This window comes from Nanorana parkeri, unplaced genomic scaffold (genome assembly GCF_000935625.1).
Source record: "Nanorana parkeri isolate BGI_ZX_2015 unplaced genomic scaffold, ASM93562v1 scaffold1753, whole genome shotgun sequence".
Classification (NCBI taxonomy): domain Eukaryota; kingdom Metazoa; phylum Chordata; class Amphibia; order Anura; family Dicroglossidae; genus Nanorana; species Nanorana parkeri.
The window spans coordinates 1-20,528 of NW_017308021.1; the positions used below are offsets into that span (position 1 = coordinate 1).

The 20,528-nt window shown below is 40.9% G+C and overlaps 1 protein-coding gene across 1 annotated transcript in view; it reads right to left on the reverse strand.

Moving 5' to 3' along the window:
• Positions 1-2,811: 2,811 nt before the first annotated feature.
• Positions 2,812-20,528, reverse strand: part of LOC108799549 (FERM domain-containing protein 6-like) — a gene marked incomplete at its 3' end in the record, with an annotated part of 83,453 nt that continues 65,736 nt past the window's right edge. The window contains exons 6-8 of the mRNA XM_018571423.1: positions 6,670-6,735; positions 4,940-5,008; positions 2,812-2,986 (exon numbers count right to left, since the gene is read on the reverse strand). Coding sequence (XP_018426925.1) covers positions 2,812-2,986; positions 4,940-5,008; positions 6,670-6,735 — 310 coding nt within the window. The remainder of the gene's footprint in view (positions 2,987-4,939; positions 5,009-6,669; positions 6,736-20,528) is intronic.

Below are 20,528 nucleotides of genomic sequence, written 5' to 3' on the forward strand. Positions count from 1 at the left end.
TTATGTTCAGGATTCATATTTTCTTAAATTTAATAACTGAAATATTATCATTTGTATATTAATAATCTCAATTACAATTTACAACCAACAGGAAAAGCACTAGGCTCCTTTTCACATATTTACTGGGCTAACCTTAACTGCTTTTGTGAAAGCGGTTTATCGAAAAGTGAATAGCTGATGGTCAAATTACACAGTATTTAAGGTTGAATAAAGACACAGGTCCATCAAGTTCAACCTTTGTGTGTGATTGTGCATGTGTATGTGTTTACATGAGTCCCTGTGTAATCTAGTTTTTAAGAGTACCTGTACCTCTGTATGTTACCATCTCTGAGCAAGGTATCTTAATGCTTTTTGGATGATTCAATACTCTTTGCTGATACCACTCCTTGTGGCAGAGAATTCCAAATACTAACCGCTCTAACTGAAAAGAAGCCCCTACGCCCTTTGTGGTTAAATCTTTTCTCCACCAATTTTAGGTGGTGGCCTCTAGTCTTTCTTATGAAGTTTACTGTAAAACATTTATTGCTGATGTTGCCATCACCACTAAACATTTTGTACATCAAAATCATGTCCCCTCTTAATCGCCTCATTTCTAGCCTGAACAAGTTTAAATTTAGCAACTTTGTCTCATAGCCTCTTAATTAGTTTAGTTGTCCTCCTCTGGACTCTCTCCAGCTCAATGACATCCTCTCTGTGGATTGGTGACCAAAACTGAACCGCATACTCAAGACGAGGCCCAACCAGTGATCTATAAAGTGGCAAAATTATTGCTTTATCTCTACAGTACATTCCTTTTTAATACAAGACAGTACTCTGCAAGCTTTGTTTGCTGCAGCCTGGCACTGCAAGCTAGTATTTGATCTGTGGTCTATTATGAACCCCAAATCTTTTTCCATTTCTGACTTCCCTAGTGGAGTTCCCATTAATGTGTATTCCGCTTGCCTATTTTTAACCCCAAAATGCATTATACATTTTTCAACTTTAAACCTCATCTGCCACTCCCCTATTTTATTCAGGTCCCCCTGTAATGTTATAATGTCTAAGCCAGAGTCTATTACCTTTCCAATTTTAATATGATCATCAAACACAGACATATGGCTATTAACACCTTCCCCAATATCATTAATAAACAGGTTAAACAGTATGGGACCTAGCACAGAACCCTTGGGCACGCCACTCTTGACCTTAGACCAATCTGAAAAATAGCCATTTATTAATACTCTCTGGACATGTTCATGTAGCCAGTTTTCTATCCATGTACAAAGTTACAGCTGAATAAGTCAGAAGAGGTACTGTATTAGTTATGACCACATTTTTAAGTGATTCTGTTGCTTAGTTTAGCTGTGTGTCAGAGAAACTGATGTAAAGATGGCCATCCAAATTTTGTATGATTCTTGCTGAATTGACCAAAATTCAAACTGTTAGTTGTTTTAATTGTAACAATCAGGGCTCACAGATGTGATCTGGAATACGGTAGAGTAGGTAGTATGGGGTCCCCCAGGGTGTGGAGTCTAAGGGCCAGCTTATGTTCACCCGAGCTCCTGATGGTGGAAATGGACTTGGCTGTGTGCTGACCCTAGGCCACAACCCTCAGGTTCACCCAACACAGCTAGCAGCAAACAAAGGTTCTGTAAAAGGCTGCAGACACAGGGACAGGGAACAAATCAAAGGTTAGGGACAGGCTGAAGACTAGGACTTCCACGGACTAGCGGAAGGTAGGAGCAGACTGAAGACAAGGATTTCCAAGCACAAGGCGAAGTACAGGGCAGACTGTAGACAAGGATTTCCAAAGTCAAAGTACAGGGCACACTGTAGGCAATTATTTCCAAGGACAATCCAGAGTTCGGTACACAGGTAAACTACAAGAAATTTAGCTTCAACAGCAAACAAGGGGCTCTAGCTTAAAAAAAAGTTGCTCGGGCACTGCGCAGTGCACTGCCTTTGTGTTTAAATAGAGTAAGCAAGAGGGAGGAACCACAGGATCTGCAACCAGCTGACTGCACTGATTGACTGAGAAGCTGCATAAGAACCAGCAGGAAAGGGCGGCCGATGCCTAAAGCTGCCACACTAGTGCAAGAGCAAGTTAGGAAGAGAGCACATGTCTGGACCGCTACAAGTAACAGCACAGCCTTGCATGCCTGCAGGAGCAGGGGTAGGAGGTCTGCACATAGTGGTGGAACTACAAGTGACAGCTCAGCTGCAACTCTGCAGATGAACTGTGACATTAATAGACTTTTTTAGAAGAAAGCGGGTGGAAAATTATCGGCCAAACAGTGCATAGCAAAACATTGTAGGCTGTGCTGGTGTGTCGACACCTGTCTTTTGAAAAGCAATTTTGTTTCTAATCAGTAGTTGGCCTTTTATGTGGTATTGCGTTTTCATCAGATCTAAATATAATATATCTAAGAACAGGCTAAAGTGTGTTAATTTATATAGATTGAGAAAAGCTTTAAAACTGTTTGCATCTCTTCGCAACTACAGTCCTCATGGACCCAAAATAAAAGTCCTATCCCCTCGGAACTGGGGACAGGAAGGTTACATGGAACATAAACTGTGATAACTTTACTATGAAAACATGGCCTTGTGTGACTAATTTAGTAGTAGACACACAAAGCCACGTTACAAAAATAGTCTGCATTGAAGTTAAAGGTTAATGGGGAATCTCAAATCTTTACCTCAAATTACATGGAACAGGATACATGATGGATTCTACCACATACTCCTACAATATGCATACATACACATACAACACATAAGGTGGTGCCGAGTCGAATAGGTTATTTATATACATTACTGTAGTTTAACACATACCTTCTGCTTCTTCAAACTTTTTAATCTCTTTTAGCACAGGTTGTATGTTTAGATATAGTCTATGACTATTACTGAGCAGCTGCAATAGGTGTTGTGATCGGAAAGGGCAACCTGTGTAGTAGACCAATTTCCGCGCTGAAGGCAAGCCATCGGGTTGAATCTCAAATTTCTTACCCTTAAAAGAATTACATCCATATTAGAAGCTCCAAAAAAGAAACAGAATTTTCACTATACAGAAATATTTTCTAATAATACAAATGTGATGTCTGATAGGAGAGCACTATATATTTTTTTTTCTCAAATATTTTTTATTTAAGGTAAGGAGCAATAGAATGACAATAGTATGACAAGTTAACGCATGTAACATTCACGTTGCATCAATTTAGATTACAGTATTACATGCACGGGTCGGATCCTGGAATTTAGGAATATCTACCATGGCGGATTACAAAATAGACAGGGTAAGCGTTTGGATATGCGCTTCTTAGTAGCTCAGGGCATATATCACCAGTGGATTTCTTGTCGTGTGAGACAAGAAACCCAGGCTATGTCTTGTGGGAGAGCTTGATGATAATGGGGTAGAAGAAATTTGCAAAGGGAGTTTGGTAGTTCAGTATGGTAGCAAGAATGGGTATTCCAGGTTCCGATGCATATGTTGGCAGTAGTACAAATGATGGTATGGGGGATCATAAGGAGAGCACTATATTTTATACGTTAATAAAGTCTTGTATACTGTACTCAACATTGTACAAAAGTAAAAATAGCTAAGAAAATGTAATATATCAAAACTTACTGCAAGTCAAGCATTATGGGGTGTATTTGTAAATAAATCACATGGCCAATCGCCCTGTGAATACTCACTCTGTGCGAATATATGCCAAAACAAACCTTCTTTAGTTATTTTGTTTAAAAGTGGCATTAATTTTTGAATGTTTTCATATAACATCACAATATGGCTACTGGATGGAGCTAAAGGAGGATAAGAAATAAGTATTTAATGTTCTATGTACATCATCGCCATCTGGTGGCCATAATGGGACAGTACATAAAAAAAACTTTGTTTTGGCATATATCCACACAGAGTGAACATTCCACACCAGTGATACGTCCACAGGCACCTTTATGTTAGGCTTATCCCAAGCCCAGTGTTCCTTTACTTTCATATAAGCCATTAATGATGGCGAAATGAGCAACACATGTTAACTATGAACTGGTTTGCGTCAGTGAGAACAAAAAAAATTAGAGATGCACCAATATTGAATTTTTAGACTGAACCCGAAAACAAAAAAATGTACCAGGCTGAAACTGAAAAGGACATTTTTCGCCAACGTTTTTACATTTATTTTTTTTACATTTATTTATTTATTTTTACTGTCAAGGGCTTTGGGGAAATATCAGGGGTCTAAACAGACCCCTGATATTTCCTTTTTAGGATAGAAAAAGAGAATGAGGACACAGAGTTCTCAATCTCTTATTCTGCAGCCCATGTTATGAATGAACAAGAAGCCTCTACACTGATTGTTCCTGTCCATTCATAAACTGTTGAAATAGTATGAGCTATTATGAATGAACAGGAAGGGATGTTGAGCAATTACTGTTCGTTCATGACTGGGGACACAGTAAGCATACTATGCCCACAGTTATTTAAAAACATTCAGCAATCAGCTGATCGCTGAGTGTTTGTACTCCACTCTCCATCCTGACTTGCTGTCACAGGAGGTGGAGCCGGGCGGTTCAGGAGGAAAGCATCCTGACAGTGGACTCCTTCCCCACACCGCTCGGCATCCTGACTCTCCGACTGTCACAGAGGCCGATCCCCGCTGCCTCTGCTGACACGGGCAGGGGAGAGCAGCGAGGAATGCAAGGGACACAGACCGACGTCCAGCAGGGAGGAGAGAAGTTAGGGAAACTTCAGTGCATCCTTAAAAAAAAAATGTTCAGATACAAATCATCAGCACGAAATTATGTTTCTTGCTTAGAAAGAAATAAATAGAAGTTATTCCTTTTTCTAAGAAAAAAAAGAAACAATTTTACTAACAAAAGTCTGTAGATCCTGGTTTTGAAGATCAAGTAGAGTAGAATTAGGTCCAAAAGCCTAGAAGAATAATCTCAATATTCATCTACTTACAAGAAATGTAAGTTTCCCCACATTAGACCAAGGGAAATCATAGAGAAGATGACGAATATGGTCAATTTCCTGTACAATAAAAAAAAAAAAAAAAAACATGCTTAACTTTCAACCCATGATATGCATACTTCCTGTCAACAAAAAATGCTAATAAAGCTCTAAAACCATACAGCACATATTTGATCAAAATTCTGCTGGTTTAATCTTTTTTTTTTAAAATTGACAATTTTTATTTTGAAAATCGCATAAATGCGTTACAAAGCTTATGACATCATTTGAGGTATCAAAAACATGAAGCGTTTTACCAGAAATAACAACCCAGACATTGTTCCATATACTTTTGTAGGTTTGTTTCTCTATATCTTATATATAACAGGTTTTTCTTATATTTCCTACCAACCTCTCTGAGAGTCGTGTTTACATCTTCTTATGGCTCCTAATATTCTGTTCTGGATTAGCTTATCTATTTAAAATCAATATCCAACTGATACCTTCTTACATTGATGTATCTGCAATTAAACTAACAACCTTAAAACATCATAAAGATATAGTAATAAGAAAAGAAAGTGTGTGTTGTCTTCTTCCAGGATAGCGCTCCTGTACCCCTGTCCCTCTGATTCCTTACTCCAGGACCTGTCCCCCCCCCCCCCCCTCCTCCTCCGCCTCTCAGTTCGTGTATTACTCATAGACATCCCACGGTCTCCACACCACTTTGTGGGCTTCTACTGTATTATTTAGCCGTGCCGTCAGGTATTCCATAACTTGCACATCTTTGATTCTGGCAAAAAGATCTAGTTTCGATGGGGGAAGCTTTCGTTTCCATTGTAGCGGTACGAGACAGCGGGCTGCCGTGAGAATATGCGTTGTCAGTTTCCTATGAGCCTTTGAGAGGTCTGGGAAGGGCAATCCTAGCAAGAAATGTATGGGTTGAGCGGAGAGAGTGTCTGTCCCACTATTTGTTCTAGGATGCGCTTGACTTCTCCCCAATAGGGTTGGATTCCTGGGAAGGTCCAAAATATGTGGAACATGGTCCCTCTTGCACCATCACGCCTCCAGCTATTTGGGGATAACTTTGGGTTGAGTGTATGAAGAAAATCCGGTGTGTGGTACCAATGGTACATTATTTTGTACTAATTTTCTCTATATACCAAACAAATTGAGGACTTTGCCATCCTCCATATCTGCTCCCATTGCTGAGGCGAGATTGTGGTCGCCAGGGCGTTTTCCCATTTCCGCATATAAAGGTGGCCTGTTTCTTCCTGCCCTGAGTGCTGGTTTAATCTTAAAGACAAGATTTCTAGTAAAAAATAGGTGTACTTTTAAGCAAATAGCCCTAGTCTGCCATGCCTTGGTCCAGTTACCAAAAAAAAAAAAAGTAAAAATGACATTACAATCCTCAGGTTCTGACTTACAGCAATATGACTGCCTAAGGCTTAACAAGTCCTGTAGCTTTGTTCACATCTGCTATGCTGTCCTCTGCGCTGGCATCTGCCATTCAAATCAATGTGTTGTCTCAAGAGCCATGTAGATTGGCCAAGAGGACCCAGTAGGGCCTTTTTTGATAAAAGTGCACCTTTCATTTAATAGATACTTGAAGCTGATGTGATTTTGCTGATCTGCTAAAGTTATGGAAAAGGAAACTTTAGTGCAGCTTAGGAAATGAAAATGTCATTTTTGCTGCATGCAAAGAGGTCTTATAACTTATGTTCTAGAAGTATAAAATGTATTACCTGGTAAATATGAATTCCGTGAAGAGTTACACCAAGAATAATAGAAGCTCTGTCATCTTTCTTGTCCTGCAAGAATAGAGATTTGCACACATTAATTTTAATGATTTAACAACATGCATATCTCAATGTAGAGCAGTGGCATATCCAGGGTATGGCACCTGCCCTGGGTGCCACTGGGGGCACTCCTTGGGTCAGTAAAAGTACGCCAACAAAACGGAGACAGATTACTTTTTTTCCTCCCCTCCTGGCTCTTAGCAATCAGGAATACTCTAGCTGACGTCACATCCAGCTCCTGGCAACCGGTAAGGTTACTGGTTACCAGGAGTTGAGCAGGGCACCTTAGGTGCATATTTCCTAGATACGCCTCTGATGTAGAGGCACCTGTTTTTCAGATATGGCTGGCAGAAACCAGAGGTGTTTACACAGCAAGACTGCCTGTTGCTCCAGTGTGAAAATAAAAATCTGAGTGAGAAGCCCAAATCTCCTGTGTGTATATCTATTTTAAATTTAGCCTGAAACTCCTGTGTGTATGTCTTGTTTACTGTAACTTCAGACATCAGTGCACTGCTACTGCTGTTAGAACACATTGTAAATGTTCTAAAATCAGAAAGTCTACTCCACAAACAGTGTTGAGACTGGGTGAGACTGCAGTATCTTTAGGTAAGAGGAAGTAGGCCTCATCTGGCCCCTGGATGCGGGCCAGAAAAAAAGGGAGAGCAGGCCATAGAAGCACAGGAAAACTGGTCCATGTGCACCTTGCTTAGAGCTGGTTACAAATTGATGAGTGCGTTTGCCATTTGTTTTGCTTGACTCATTTGGTGCAGTGACGCATGGGGGGCCTCAGCTGACGCTGTGATGTGCGGGGTCCCTTGTGCGTTCCTGTGCCTTTAAGGAGGTTGGGCTTCCTCCTGACAAACCTGCACCCAATTTTATCTTTTGCCACATGTGCTCCAAGATGGAGACTCTCATGGTTTAGAGTTAGGACCGCACTATATAGAGGTGCCTTGGCGGGGCGGTGCGGCTTTCACATTTTCTGCAGAAGATGTGTATCTAAACCTCTGTTTTTAACCTTAGCGATGAGACAGGTTTTTTTGCATGCTGGCTGGTGAGTGTGCTGGGAAACCTTTTGCTGTTATCACTGGTCCAGACACAACCTTGGGAAAATGGAACTGAGAAGAATATGGTAAGTAGGCATGCTCATTGTTCATTTAAATCAGTGGTTCTCAACCTTTGTAACCTCAGGACCCACATTTGTCCTTAGTCATTAAGTCGTGACCCAAGTTACGCCGAAAATGGAATGCACGGCATTGTGGTACTGCACGTTTCGATGCGGGCAATAGAACTGTGGGTGGGAGGTGCATTTGGGGTGCCATTCAGATGAATGGCAATGCAATGCACTTCTCACACCAAAACTCAACAACACACAGACACAATCTCACACACACATACACACTCCAAAAAGAAATTTTTTATTTTTTTAAGATCCACCCCCCAGTCTGCCTACCTTATGAGAACTGGAGTGGATCCTCAGCCTGGGGTCCAGTGTGGGCTGCTGTACTGTGACGGAGCTCCATCCATATGTGCATTGCTTGTGCAGCTCCCTTACATGCCCTGTAGAGGTGCCGGGATCCAGAATATGACATCACTTTGGTCCAGTCACCTCTACAGGGCATGCGAGGGAGCTGTATGCAATGCACATATGGATGGAGCGCACCCCACCTCAAGCTGACACTCAGGGCCAGGCAGCATATTTTGAATGGCTGCTTGGCACGAGAACTGACAGTGAATCGCTAGGGGGAGGAAGAGGAGCATCTCACCTAGAAAAGTGGAAGGCATGCGGGGACCCACTGAACACGGGGTCACGACCCACTTTTGGGTCACGACCCACCAGTTGAGAACCAAGTATTTAAATGATCTACAGAATAGTGTTTCCAAAACAATAGATATGCAGAAACAACAGAAACAATTATTTTCAGCAGCTGGTAGACGGATGTGGAACACCTGAATGAAAAAACATTTCATTCATGATCCTTATAAGTTTTACTGCAGTATACCTTTTTGTCAGGTAAAGTAATTTTCTTTTAAATATGCCATGTTCCAAAAAGCAAGTCGGGCCGTGTGCCCGACTTGTCAGCTAGCAAGAGACTGCTGCACTGTACAGCTTCACTGTACGGCAGCGGTCGATTTAAAGGGGAATCAGCGGGGGGGGGGAGGAATAACCTAGGGGGCAATTGCCCCCCTGTAGAGACGCCTATGGCCGTATTAGTCCAGTAGACAAGACGTCAATAAAAACAAAAACGTAGTATTGCTGTGTGCAATGATACCTTTCTTATTGGACTAACAAAATATATAAAAGACAAGCTTTCGAGAGTGAACCTCTCTTCTTCAGGTCAGAAGCAATACTGATCAACATGACAGTTTGTCAGTTAAGACAGGAGAAAGCTGTTAGGGGGGGAGGTGAGTGAGGTGTAATAAATGTTGGACCAGGGAGTAAAAAATGCCTCCTTATAATCAAAAGACAGAACAAATAAACATAGGATGACAAATAAACCCTAAACAGATCAGATATATACAACATACATGAATATTGTGATGTTCCGTAGATTCATAAAAAGTTCTGGTAGTGTGTCAGAAAACCAGAATCCACATAAGTCCCTGCATAGAATAGATTTTATCTCAAATGTTTTCCTTTCATTGGAGTTTTTAAAATTCCCTTTCAGTACTTTTGAGGTTGTGGATGGAGTGATCCTTCTATGAGAAGTGATGTCCTACTGGAGTGCAATATTCATTCTCTTTGTGGTTCTTGATCGAGCTCCTGTGTAGGTTCATCCTGAGATGCAGCTTAAGGCCAGTTTCCCCAATGTAACAACCTTTGTCACATGCTGAACACTGTATCATGTACACCACGTTAGCAGATGTGCATGAGTATGACCCCTTAATAGGGTACTCTTTGTTATTGTGACTCGCTGTATTTCTGTCACGTATATGTTGGCAAAGGGGGTTCTTCACGGTACGAGCGGTTAGGGTCTGGAACTCACTGCCATCGGCAGTGATTTCAGCCAGGAGTGTGGAATTGTTCAAGAAACTCTTGGATGATTTCCTGAGGGACCGTAATATACAGGGGTACAAGTACTCCTAAGAAAGAGATGATGCGCGGACCTATATGGGTTGGACTTGATGGACTCGTCTTGATTCAACCCCAAATACTATGTAACTATGTAAAGTTTGCAGCGGGGTTTATTGCATTGTACTGTGCCGTTCTGTGTAAGTGCCTGTTCTGGGGTCAGCTTACTGCGTACCAATCTTCTTCTCAGGTTCAGTGGCTGCTTGAAAGCCAGTATTTGGGGCTGAGGGAATATTTCTTTAAGTATGGGGTCTTCTGAGAGTACTGTCTGTAGGTCTTTGATTATTTTGCGTATTACCTCTAGAGTGGGGTTGTAGGTAACTACAGGAGGGGTCCTGGTTGGGTTTTTCTTCTCCTTGTACTGTAGGAGTCTTTCCCGTGGTGTTCTTAGGGCAGATTTCATTTTTTTAGAAATAGTCTTTTCCCTATAGCCCTTTCGCCAAAATGCATCAGCCAGTGTGCTCAGGTGTTTGCCTCTGTCCTCAGTGTCAGAGCAAATGCGGTGGTATCGGATAGCTTGGCTGTAGATGACACCCTGTTTAGTGTGATTAGGATGGAAGCTGGAACTATGGAGGTAGCTGTACCTGTCTGTGGGTTGTCTGTGGGTTTTCTGTACACAGAAGAACGGAGTGAGCCATTGCTGACCGTTATGGCACAATCCAGAAAAAACACACTGTGTACTGAGAAATTAATTTTGAGTTTGATGGATGGATGGAATGAATTGAATGATTCATGGAAGTTTAAAAGACTTTCTTCTCCTTCTGTCCATATTACGAAAATATCATCAATATAACGATAATATTTGAATGGTTTGTGAGGGTGAGTGGCTAGGAATCTGTATTCTAGGTCAGCCGTGAATAGATAGCCGTCCCAGTCATTTGTAAATATATGCTGTCATTGAAATTTAAGTAGTTGTGTGTCAGTATAAATTCAATGAGTTTGGTAATGGTCTCACTCTCATAATTATGTCTGACATTATGGGAGGAAAGGAATTTGGTGCAGGCATCAATACCATCTTTATGGGGGATGTTAATGTGCAAAGATACCACATCCATGGTGACAAGTATAGTATTAGCAGGTAGGTTAGTGATTTGGCTCAGTTTGTTCAGAAAATCTGTGGTGTCTTGTATAAAACTCCCAGTGTTTATAACCAGAGGCTTCAGAATGTTTTCAATTAAGCCAGATATTTGTTCTGAAATTATTTCCATACCTGTAATTGTTTCCATACCTGTAATAATGGGTCATCCTGGGTTTCCTGGCTTGTGGATTTTGGGCAGCATGTAGAAGGTCCCCATGTTAGGATTGGAAGGTAGCAGATTAAGTAATCCTTGCTGTAAGTGTTTTGGGAAGGATTTGATAAGTTTAATAAGTTCGTCTGTATATTACCTGGTGGGGCCCTGGTCCAGTTGTTTGTAGTAGTTTTTATCAGACAATTGTCGGTTTCCTTCTGCAATGTAGTCCTGGGTGTTCATGATAACTATTGATCCGCCCTGGTCAGCTGGTTTGATGATTTCTTTATCATTCATTAAGTTATGTAAGGCTTTTCTTTCTGCAGGTAGGAGGTTGTCTGTAGTTTTTTCTGTTGTGTGGTAATAAGGGATGCTACACTCGTGCAGAAGTTTTCAATGTAATTGTACAATTTGATGTTACGTCCTGTTGCAGGTGTAAAGCCTTCATTCTTTTTTTTCTGCTGTCCAGGCTGAATGTGGTGTTATCTTTGTCAAAGAGAAATTCCTTAAGCCTCAGTCTTCTAAAGAATTCTTCCAAGTCTGAGTATAATTGTATGTGGTCCAGTTTGGTGCTTGGACAAAATGTAAGCCCCTTGGATAGGACTGCTGTTTCCTGTACTGTGAGACGATTTGAGAGGTTAACAATCTCAGTATTGTCTGTGCAGCTTTCACGGTGGTTAACCATTTCAGCTTGGATAGGGACATAGGTAGTTACAGAGGATGAAGTGAAATTGTTAATCTAGTTTTTGGGACGTCTTTGTTCTGTGTAAGGTTGCCAGTTTCTTCTTTTCTTATTGATACATACATACATACATACATACATACCATACATACCATACATATACACACAGTGCTCAGCATAAGTGAGTACACCCCAACAGATTTGTCAGGAAACCTTTACATTCGTTTCAGAATCAACATTTTCTATAGGACACAATACTACAAAATACTCAAACAAATGCAGGCCATTGATTGCAACCAATATTTGTTAATTTGCACACACAAAAAAGTATTTTTCTAACAAATTAACTCAAGACCATATTGCAAAAAAGTGCTTCTATGGGGCTGCATGAGTGCTGCTGGTGTTGGGGAACTGCATTTCATTGATGGCATCATGAATTCACAGCTGTAAGGCTCTATATTGAAAGAGAAGATGCTACCATCACTCCCTGCCCTTGGTCGTCGTGCACTTTTCCAACATGACAAGGATCCAAAACACACATCTAAATCCACTGTTGCATTTCTGAAGAACGGGGTAAAAGTGATTCAGTGGCCAAGTATGTCTCCTGATCTGAACCCAATCGAACACCTATGGGAAATTCTGAAGAGACAAGTTGAGTATCACTCTCCATCAAGCATCCAGGCTCTAAAAGAGGTCATTCTTGAAGAATGGAAAAAGAGATGTTGCAATATGTCGCCATCTTGTTCATTCCATGCAGTACTAGATGTAGTAGTTTTTGTTGTGGGTTGTAGTCATTTTGCTTCACTTAATTTGAGTAAAACTGAAGATTCTGTAATCTAAGTTATGTTCTTAACCTTACTTTCATGTAACTCACTAAACAAATGTTCTATAAAACTCGGTTTTGGCCAAATTTTGCAAACTGTTCTTGTGTTCACTTGGATACTGATTACAATCTTACTGTTCAAAATGGGTGTACTCATTTATGCTGAACTCTGTATATCTACACATATACACCAATACAGATATATATGATATATATAGATATCTATAGATCTAGATATATATATCTAGATCTATAGATATCTATATATCTATATCTATATCTATATCTATAGATTATATATATATATATATATATATGCACACACACACGCACGCACATACACATGCACACAGTGCATTCAATAAGTATTCAGACCCCTTAACTTTTTTCAATTTTGTTATGTTGCAGCCTGATACTACAGTTGTTTAAATAATTTTTTTCTCATTAATCTACACTCAGCACCCCATAATGACATTGAGAAATAGAATTTTAGAAATGTCTGTATATTTATTAAAAAAATAAAACTGAAATATTACATGACCCTACAGTATCCCTAAGAATGAGATGATGCATGGACCTATATGGGTTGGACTTGATGGACGTATGTCTTTATTCAACCCAAAATACTATGTAACTATGTAACGATGTAACTCAGTACTTTGTTGAAGCACCTTTGGCAGCAATTACAGCCTCGAGCCTTTTTGGGCATGACATGACAAGCTTTACCTACCTGGATTGGGGGATTTCCTGCCATTCTTCTTTGCAAATCCTCTCAAGCTCAGTCAGGTTGGATGGGAACCGGTCAGTAGACAGCGATTTTTAGGTCTCTCCAGAGATGTTCAATAGGGTTTAAGTCAGGGCTCTGTGTTGTCTTGGCTGTGTGCTTAGGGTCATTGCCATGAAAGGTGAATCTTTGGCCCAGTCTGAGGTCCTGAGCGCTGTGGAACAGATTTTCATTGAGGATACCTCTGTGCTTTGCTCCATTCAACTTTCCCTCAACCCTGACCAGTCTCCCAGTCCCTGCTGCTAAAAAACACCCCCACAGCATGATGCTTCCACCACCATGCTTCACTGTTGGGATGGTATTGGGCAGGTGATGAGCAGTGCCTGGTTTCCGCCAGACGTAATGTTTACAATTGAGGCCAAACAGTTCAATTTTGGTTTCATCAGACCACAGAATCTTGTTCCTCACAGTCTGAGAGACTTCTGTCTAGCCACTCTGCCATAAAGGCCAGATCGGTGGAGGGCTGCAGTGATGGTTTTCCTTCTGAAACTTTGTCCCATCTCCACACAGGATCTCTGGAGCTCAGTCAGAGTGACCATCGGGTTCTTGGTCACCTCTCTTACCATGGCTCTTCTCCCCCGATTGCTTGGTTTGGCCGGGTGACCAGCTCTTGGAAGAGTCCTGGTTGTGCCAAACTTCTTCTATTTGAGAATTATGGAGGCCACTGTTCTCTTGGGAACCTTCAGTGCAACAGAAATGTTTTTTTTGTAGCCTTCCCCAGATCTGTACCTTGCAAAAATCCTGTCTTCGAGCTTTGCAGGCAGTTCCTTTGACCTTGTGGCTTTTGCTCTGATACAGTATGCATTGTCTGTGGGATGTGAGGCCTCTATAGAGAGGTGTGTGCCTTTCCAGATCATGTACAATCAATTTAATTTACCACAGGTGGACTCCAATCAAGGTATAGAAACATGTCAGCAACAATCAAGAGAAATGGGAGGCACCTGAGCTAAATTTCAAGTGTTGTTGCAAAGGGTCTGAATTGTTATGCCAATGTGATACTTCAGTTTTTCCTTATTCATACATTTGCAAACATTTCTAAAATTCTGTTTTCACATTGTCATTATGGGGTACGGAGTGTAGATTAATGAGAGAAAAAAAAGAATTTAAACTGTAGTACAGGCTGCAACATAACAAAATGAAAGAAAGTGAAGGGGGTCTGAATACTTTCTAAATGCACTGTATATATAATGTATATCCACTGTAAATAATTAAGTTACATTTATTCTGTTGGTTTTAATTATTTGTTTTGTTTGCTCATAAAAAATGGAAGAAGGCATTTTCAATGCTTTTGTCTTTGAGTACCTCATAATATATTCATACGCATTCAGGAACTTTGTGAGGATCCCACTCCTTTGTCTAGCACATAAGAAATTAACAAGTTACTTTTCTTTTGTTATCTTTATAAGATTATATTCCCCTAGGAATAATGTTTACTAACACACTTTTACAGCTCATGTGACTAAGGTGCCCATACACCTTACAATTATCTGCAGATTTTGTGTGGTCAGATGGAAAAAGTGCAACAGATTGGCCCAGGTGGAGATTACTCCATCCACACAGTTAAGTGTAGATGGAGGAATCTGTTGGACTTTTCCCATCTGACCACAGAAAATCTGCAGATAATTGTAAGTTGTATGGCCAGCTTTAGACGCTCAGCTCTATAATGTAGTCATAATAATTTAAAAATACAAGATTTTACATGTGTGAATGTAGATGGTAGTATAATGTACATTTATTAGTATTTGTCCTGGTGACAACTGAAAGTAAGGGAAAAACCCAAAAGCTTAAAAATTGTCAACAGAATAGGGGAAATCTTCAACTGTGGATGCTTGTTCCAGCACGACTGTCTAAAAGTGGATTTCCTCTCACTTTAATAAGGTTTCCTCACTTTCTGCTGTGTCTCGGAAACAGGAAATCTCCCATATGAATGAACTTGTTAATGTTTAACCCCTTCGTGACTGACGACGTACAGTGTACGTCGCCAGCATCGGGGCTGTTTAAACTTCTCCTGATCAGCCCATGTGAAAGGGGGGTCTAAATGAATTAGTATTTTCAGTAAAATTAGGATTTGTAATTAACAGGATTTTATAAATGTTGCTATGTGGTTGATAGAGGTTTAAAGGATAAGTTCACGTTTTGCAAAAATTTGCATTTATTTAATATGTGCATTCAACCCTGGAAAACCTTGCATATGTGCATTCAACCCTGGAAAACATTGCAATTGTGATCACTCTAGGTAGAGCTGCCCATACTCCTGTGTCTACCTAGAGCAATGAGGTGATTTAATGCAGTTTGAAGTCCAGCTGTCCTTCCTCATCTCACCTAAGGCTGGGCACACACCGTACAACCACCGCAAGACTTTTGTCTATGATCGCAAGCCGCGCCCCCCTGAGGGTCGGGCTTCAGATGTCCACAATGCCGAACGGGCAGTGTGCGCTTGCGCACACAGGCCCGTCTGGCTTTTATCTTACGAACATGCTACACACCCTCTGAACATCATACGATGCTCGGCGGGTTTTCGAACATGTTCGTAAGTTAAAAGTCGTGCGGCCTTACAGTAGTAGAGGTTGCACGGCTTCGACACACCTTACGATAATCATACGATCGCGGGATTTCCCGCGATTATCGTACAATTTTTGTAAGGTGTGTGGGCACCCTAACTGAAACTCCATACCTCGGTACGGAGCTCTGCCTGGAAGAGAATGTAAAGAATCCTGAGCTTTGCAGCTGTGATTGAGTGATCACAATTGCAATGCTTTACAGGCTTGAATGCAAATATTAAAGAAATGCATATTTTTTTTATATATATTATTATGCATTTTTTAAATTTTTGCAAAAGATGGTTATCCTTAAAAAAATATCACAGGCCCCTTTCACATGAGCGTTCAGGTTGTCAGGTTTGTCAACCCTCCATTTGCAGATGACAAACGAACAATGCATCTCTATGGCAGTGTGGATGAAAACTGATTTCCTCCATCATGCGAAAAAACTGAAATTGCCGGACCCCATGAATGTCTATGGGGAATCTGATGTAAACGGACAATCTGGTCAATCAAAACGGAACACTGTTCAGTCTGTTTTGCCAGACCTGGCCGGAGCCGGGGGTAACCTGTTTACACACAGCTTGTCCATAGACTTGCATTAGGCATCAGATCGGATCCCTCTGAAAAACTGACAGGCGGCCCATCCGTGTAAAAGGGGGCCTTAACTAACAAAAACCAACACAGTGTGTGCCATAATATTTACATATCAAGGTTACATTAAATATTTAGGTATACATGTTTTTATGTTATCATGAAACCCAGCTCAGCCAAAGAAAATAGATAATAGGAGGACTTGAAAAATTTTAGGGTGTCTCACCAGTCAGTCAAAAATGTCACCAGTAAGCATGAACGGACTATAGCCTTGCAATTTATGTTAACATTTTTTGGGGACACATGGAGCTTTCTTTTGGAGGTATATTATCACCACTGGGGGGGTTATTTTTTTAACTATGTAATGAAAAAAGTACCGTGAATAAAAAAATGTTTTCCTTACGTTATGCTATTAAGCATCTACTCTTACCCATATTTTTGGTAAAACATAAAAGACGGGGTCACGTCGGATAAATAGACACCAAACATGTCAAGCATTAAAATTGTGTGCGCCTGCAAAATCGCAAAAAACGACAACACTGAAAATTGGCTATTTTACCATTCATCAGTTTAGTGTTAACAGTAATTATTGGCCCTAAAATTATTGCTCACGCTCAGACGTTCGTGGTTATATGTAACATGTGCGCCACAATAGTTTTGGCACATGTGCATGTGGGGGGCGGAGGACTTAAACATTTTTTTTTTCTTTTGACATTTTTTTAATGCTTTATTTTTTTTTATGATTCTTTAATTTTTGTATAACTTTTTTTTTTTTTTTACACAACTTTATTGCTATCACATGGGGGGGATAAGAAGCCCCCTATGTGATAGCCAATTTACATGACAGTTCCTCTTTATGAAGACATCAGGGGTCTCCAAGACGCCTAATGTCATCTAGGGACCCCCAGAGAAGCTGATGAAGCAGAGATCTGCTTCATCAGCTTCTGTAGCTGGAAAGTGACACTAGCAAAACAAATGATTATCCGCGCTACAGTGCTCTACCCCAAACTCCTCAAAAACACCCTATTGACAGCTGCAGAGATAAGAGAGAAGCTATATAAACTTCTCCCACAATATATTAAACAAAAGACACTGCGCTATCTCTAATATTATAAAACTCTTAAGTGCATATACATAGTGACAATTATACAACATGTTCACTCCAACTTATATATAGTCCATATAAAAATATTCCCAAAATTGATATGATTAAAAATAAATGTGATGAAATCCTTGTGTTCACTTTCTTTACATCAGTGAGTCAAATAATCATTGCATATAAAGTTCCACAATCACTGGTGACTTCTGTGCTTCAATTCCTCGTCAATTAATCACCAATTGATTACAAAAAATGTGGTAAATAAAAGATGGGGTCACGCGGGGTAAATAGATGCCAAACATGTCAAGCCTCATAATTGCGTGCATCCATGAAACCGCAAAAAACTACAATAACCAAGATTTCCCATGGGCGACGATTTAAACGCTTTTACTGCTCATCAGTTTAGGCTTACAGCGATTGATAAAAATTTAATTATTGCTCTCACTCCGACACATAACATGTGTGGCGCAATTTTTGTTTTTGCATGTAGGCGCATCCCATGCATTGTATGTGCGTGGACATGGGGGGCAAAGGGACCTTAAAAAAAAACACGGCGCCCTCTCCTACTTACCTGTTTTGCAGGGATGGGGCTGCATCCCTGGGGTCCAGTGGGGCACTTGGGGACTATCCTGGTGGTCCAGTGGAGGATCAGTGTGATCTGCATCTCTGGCTGATGCAGACCATACTAATTGCTCCCTGCCAGTCAGCAGCGGCACCACGAGGGAGAGATCAGTATGATCTGCATCAGTAAGAGATGCAGATCATACTGATTCTCCACTGGACCACCAAGGCATGTTTTGCATTTAATATATTGCCGGTTTGGATACTCGCGACGACCATCTTTAAAAATGTAATGTGCAGTGCAGATAGGGGGGACGGGACACCGGAGGCCCGCACGGAGCACACCAGGTGAGAACCTGGAGTGTGCAGGCCCCGCGAACTGGCACACGGGGGGGGGGGGGGGGGGGGGGGGGGGGGGGGGGCTGTCGGTGAAGGGGCCGCCCCTGGTACTGGTTCATAATATGAAGGCACAATTGCTGCTGACATCTACTTTCTTAGAAATCACCCGACCTTTTTTTCATCTAATAAAATACTGTCTCTAGTAAACTATATGGTCAAAAGGATGTGGACACTAGTAAAGGGTATTGTCAAGCTAGAATATACAAAGACATTTTAGACAATTGTGTACCTCCAACTTTCGGCCACAAGTTTTGGGGTGGCATTTTTTGTTCCAATATTATGATTGTGACAGACACACTCTGAAATCTAGTGGAAGGCTTCCTAGAATAGCTGCAAAATATTTACTGTTGGATAGAATTGCTGGTTCAGAACCTGTCAGACTCTCTGCAAGAGAGATTTCGCTCTCACATTCTATCCTGCTGACATTTACCAAACATACAGTAAGGGAATTATTTTTCTTAGTAGAATTTCTTTCGCTATCAGAATTTCTCTTAGTTCCTGTCTGGTAAAACATGACCAGCAGAGGACGATATGAGGAGGAAATCTCTAGTCAAGCCACAAATAACAGTAAAAACCTGATGGGGGTTCTAACCCTTCTTCACTCTATCCAAAACTAGAAAAATCTTTTGTATACAAATACACTTTAAAACTTCACTCAACTAGAAATATGTATTATCCAGGAGCAGCACATTGTGTGTGTCGCATATGGTGAAGTATGGTGGAGGGAGCATCATGTTGGGATGTTTTCCATTAGCAGAACTGAATGTGTCAGAACTGAGGGCAAGATGGATTAGCCCACACGGCAATTGGATAGTAAAATAGGACGTTTGTACTTACTGTAAAGTATTTTTCTAGGAGTCCGTCGAAAGACAGTGGGGTTATACCGCCATCTTTAGGAGATTCAGACACTTGCAAACGTTATAAGCCACCCCTGTATAAGCCCTGCTCTATCCAGGTTTTGTGAGAATGCAATACAGAAGGCCAAAAGAAAATACAGGAGGAGTCTACAGTGGGAACAGGACCCCTATTAACAAATTTTCTATCAATGTGGAAAAGTTCCGACACACTCCCAGGTGGGGGCCAGAACTCTCTGCTGTTTGAGCCAATCCTATAGAGGAATTACTAAAATAGCAAGTGAAAAGTCTTTGCAGCTATAGGAGTGCATAAAAGACCCAAGGCCTGGAAGAGCAGGCTGATCTTCCAGATGCATAAGGTTTGAAACAACCCCACTGTAAATCTGAGTAAACAGCAGGAGACTGTGATGCATAAAAAAAAAATAAAGATAGGATTTTGTCTAACCTGTCAAATCCTTTCCATGAAGTACGGGACACAGGAGAAGTATTCAGAAACACTGGGTTATCTTGCTTCCTTCAGAGGATTAAACACCGGCAAAACAAATCTGTGAGGACAGCCCAGCATAACCCCTCCCACTCACAACATGCCTCAGTTTTGTAGTAAGCATCAATAGGAGAGGACCAAAAAGAAACAGAAGGGTAGGACTTGTGTCTCGTAATGAAGGGTTGGTTAAATGCCAGGAGACTGGTAGCCAATGCTCCTTAAAATTACAGCTAGTGCCCAATTTTTAAGGTTTTCTCTAATTGTTATCAATGGAGCTGGCTTCTAAAAAAAATCCTGCTGGCTCCTGGACTGGACAGAGTGGCTCCTGAATTCTGTATTAAGTTTGTCCACTCCTGCCATAATGTATTGAGGGGTAGGCAACATGCAAAACAAGAGGCTAAATAGACCCACCAAAAAAAAAAAAAAACAGGTTACCAATGTGGTTCGAAAGAGCCTACAGAGCCACCTGAAGCCAGCACCATCTGCATCTGCAAATCTCAGAAACAGATGCCTGATGCTGAAGAGCATAAATGATGAGCTGTCGAATCCACCTTGTTAAAGTGGAATGACAAGCAGGCTGTCAATGCAAACAGAGTCAGATTGTCAACAGGGGGTTGTAGCTGAGAGATTAACTTGAACAGTGAATACCATATCCATATAATGGAGGGCTATTTGGAAGCAGGACA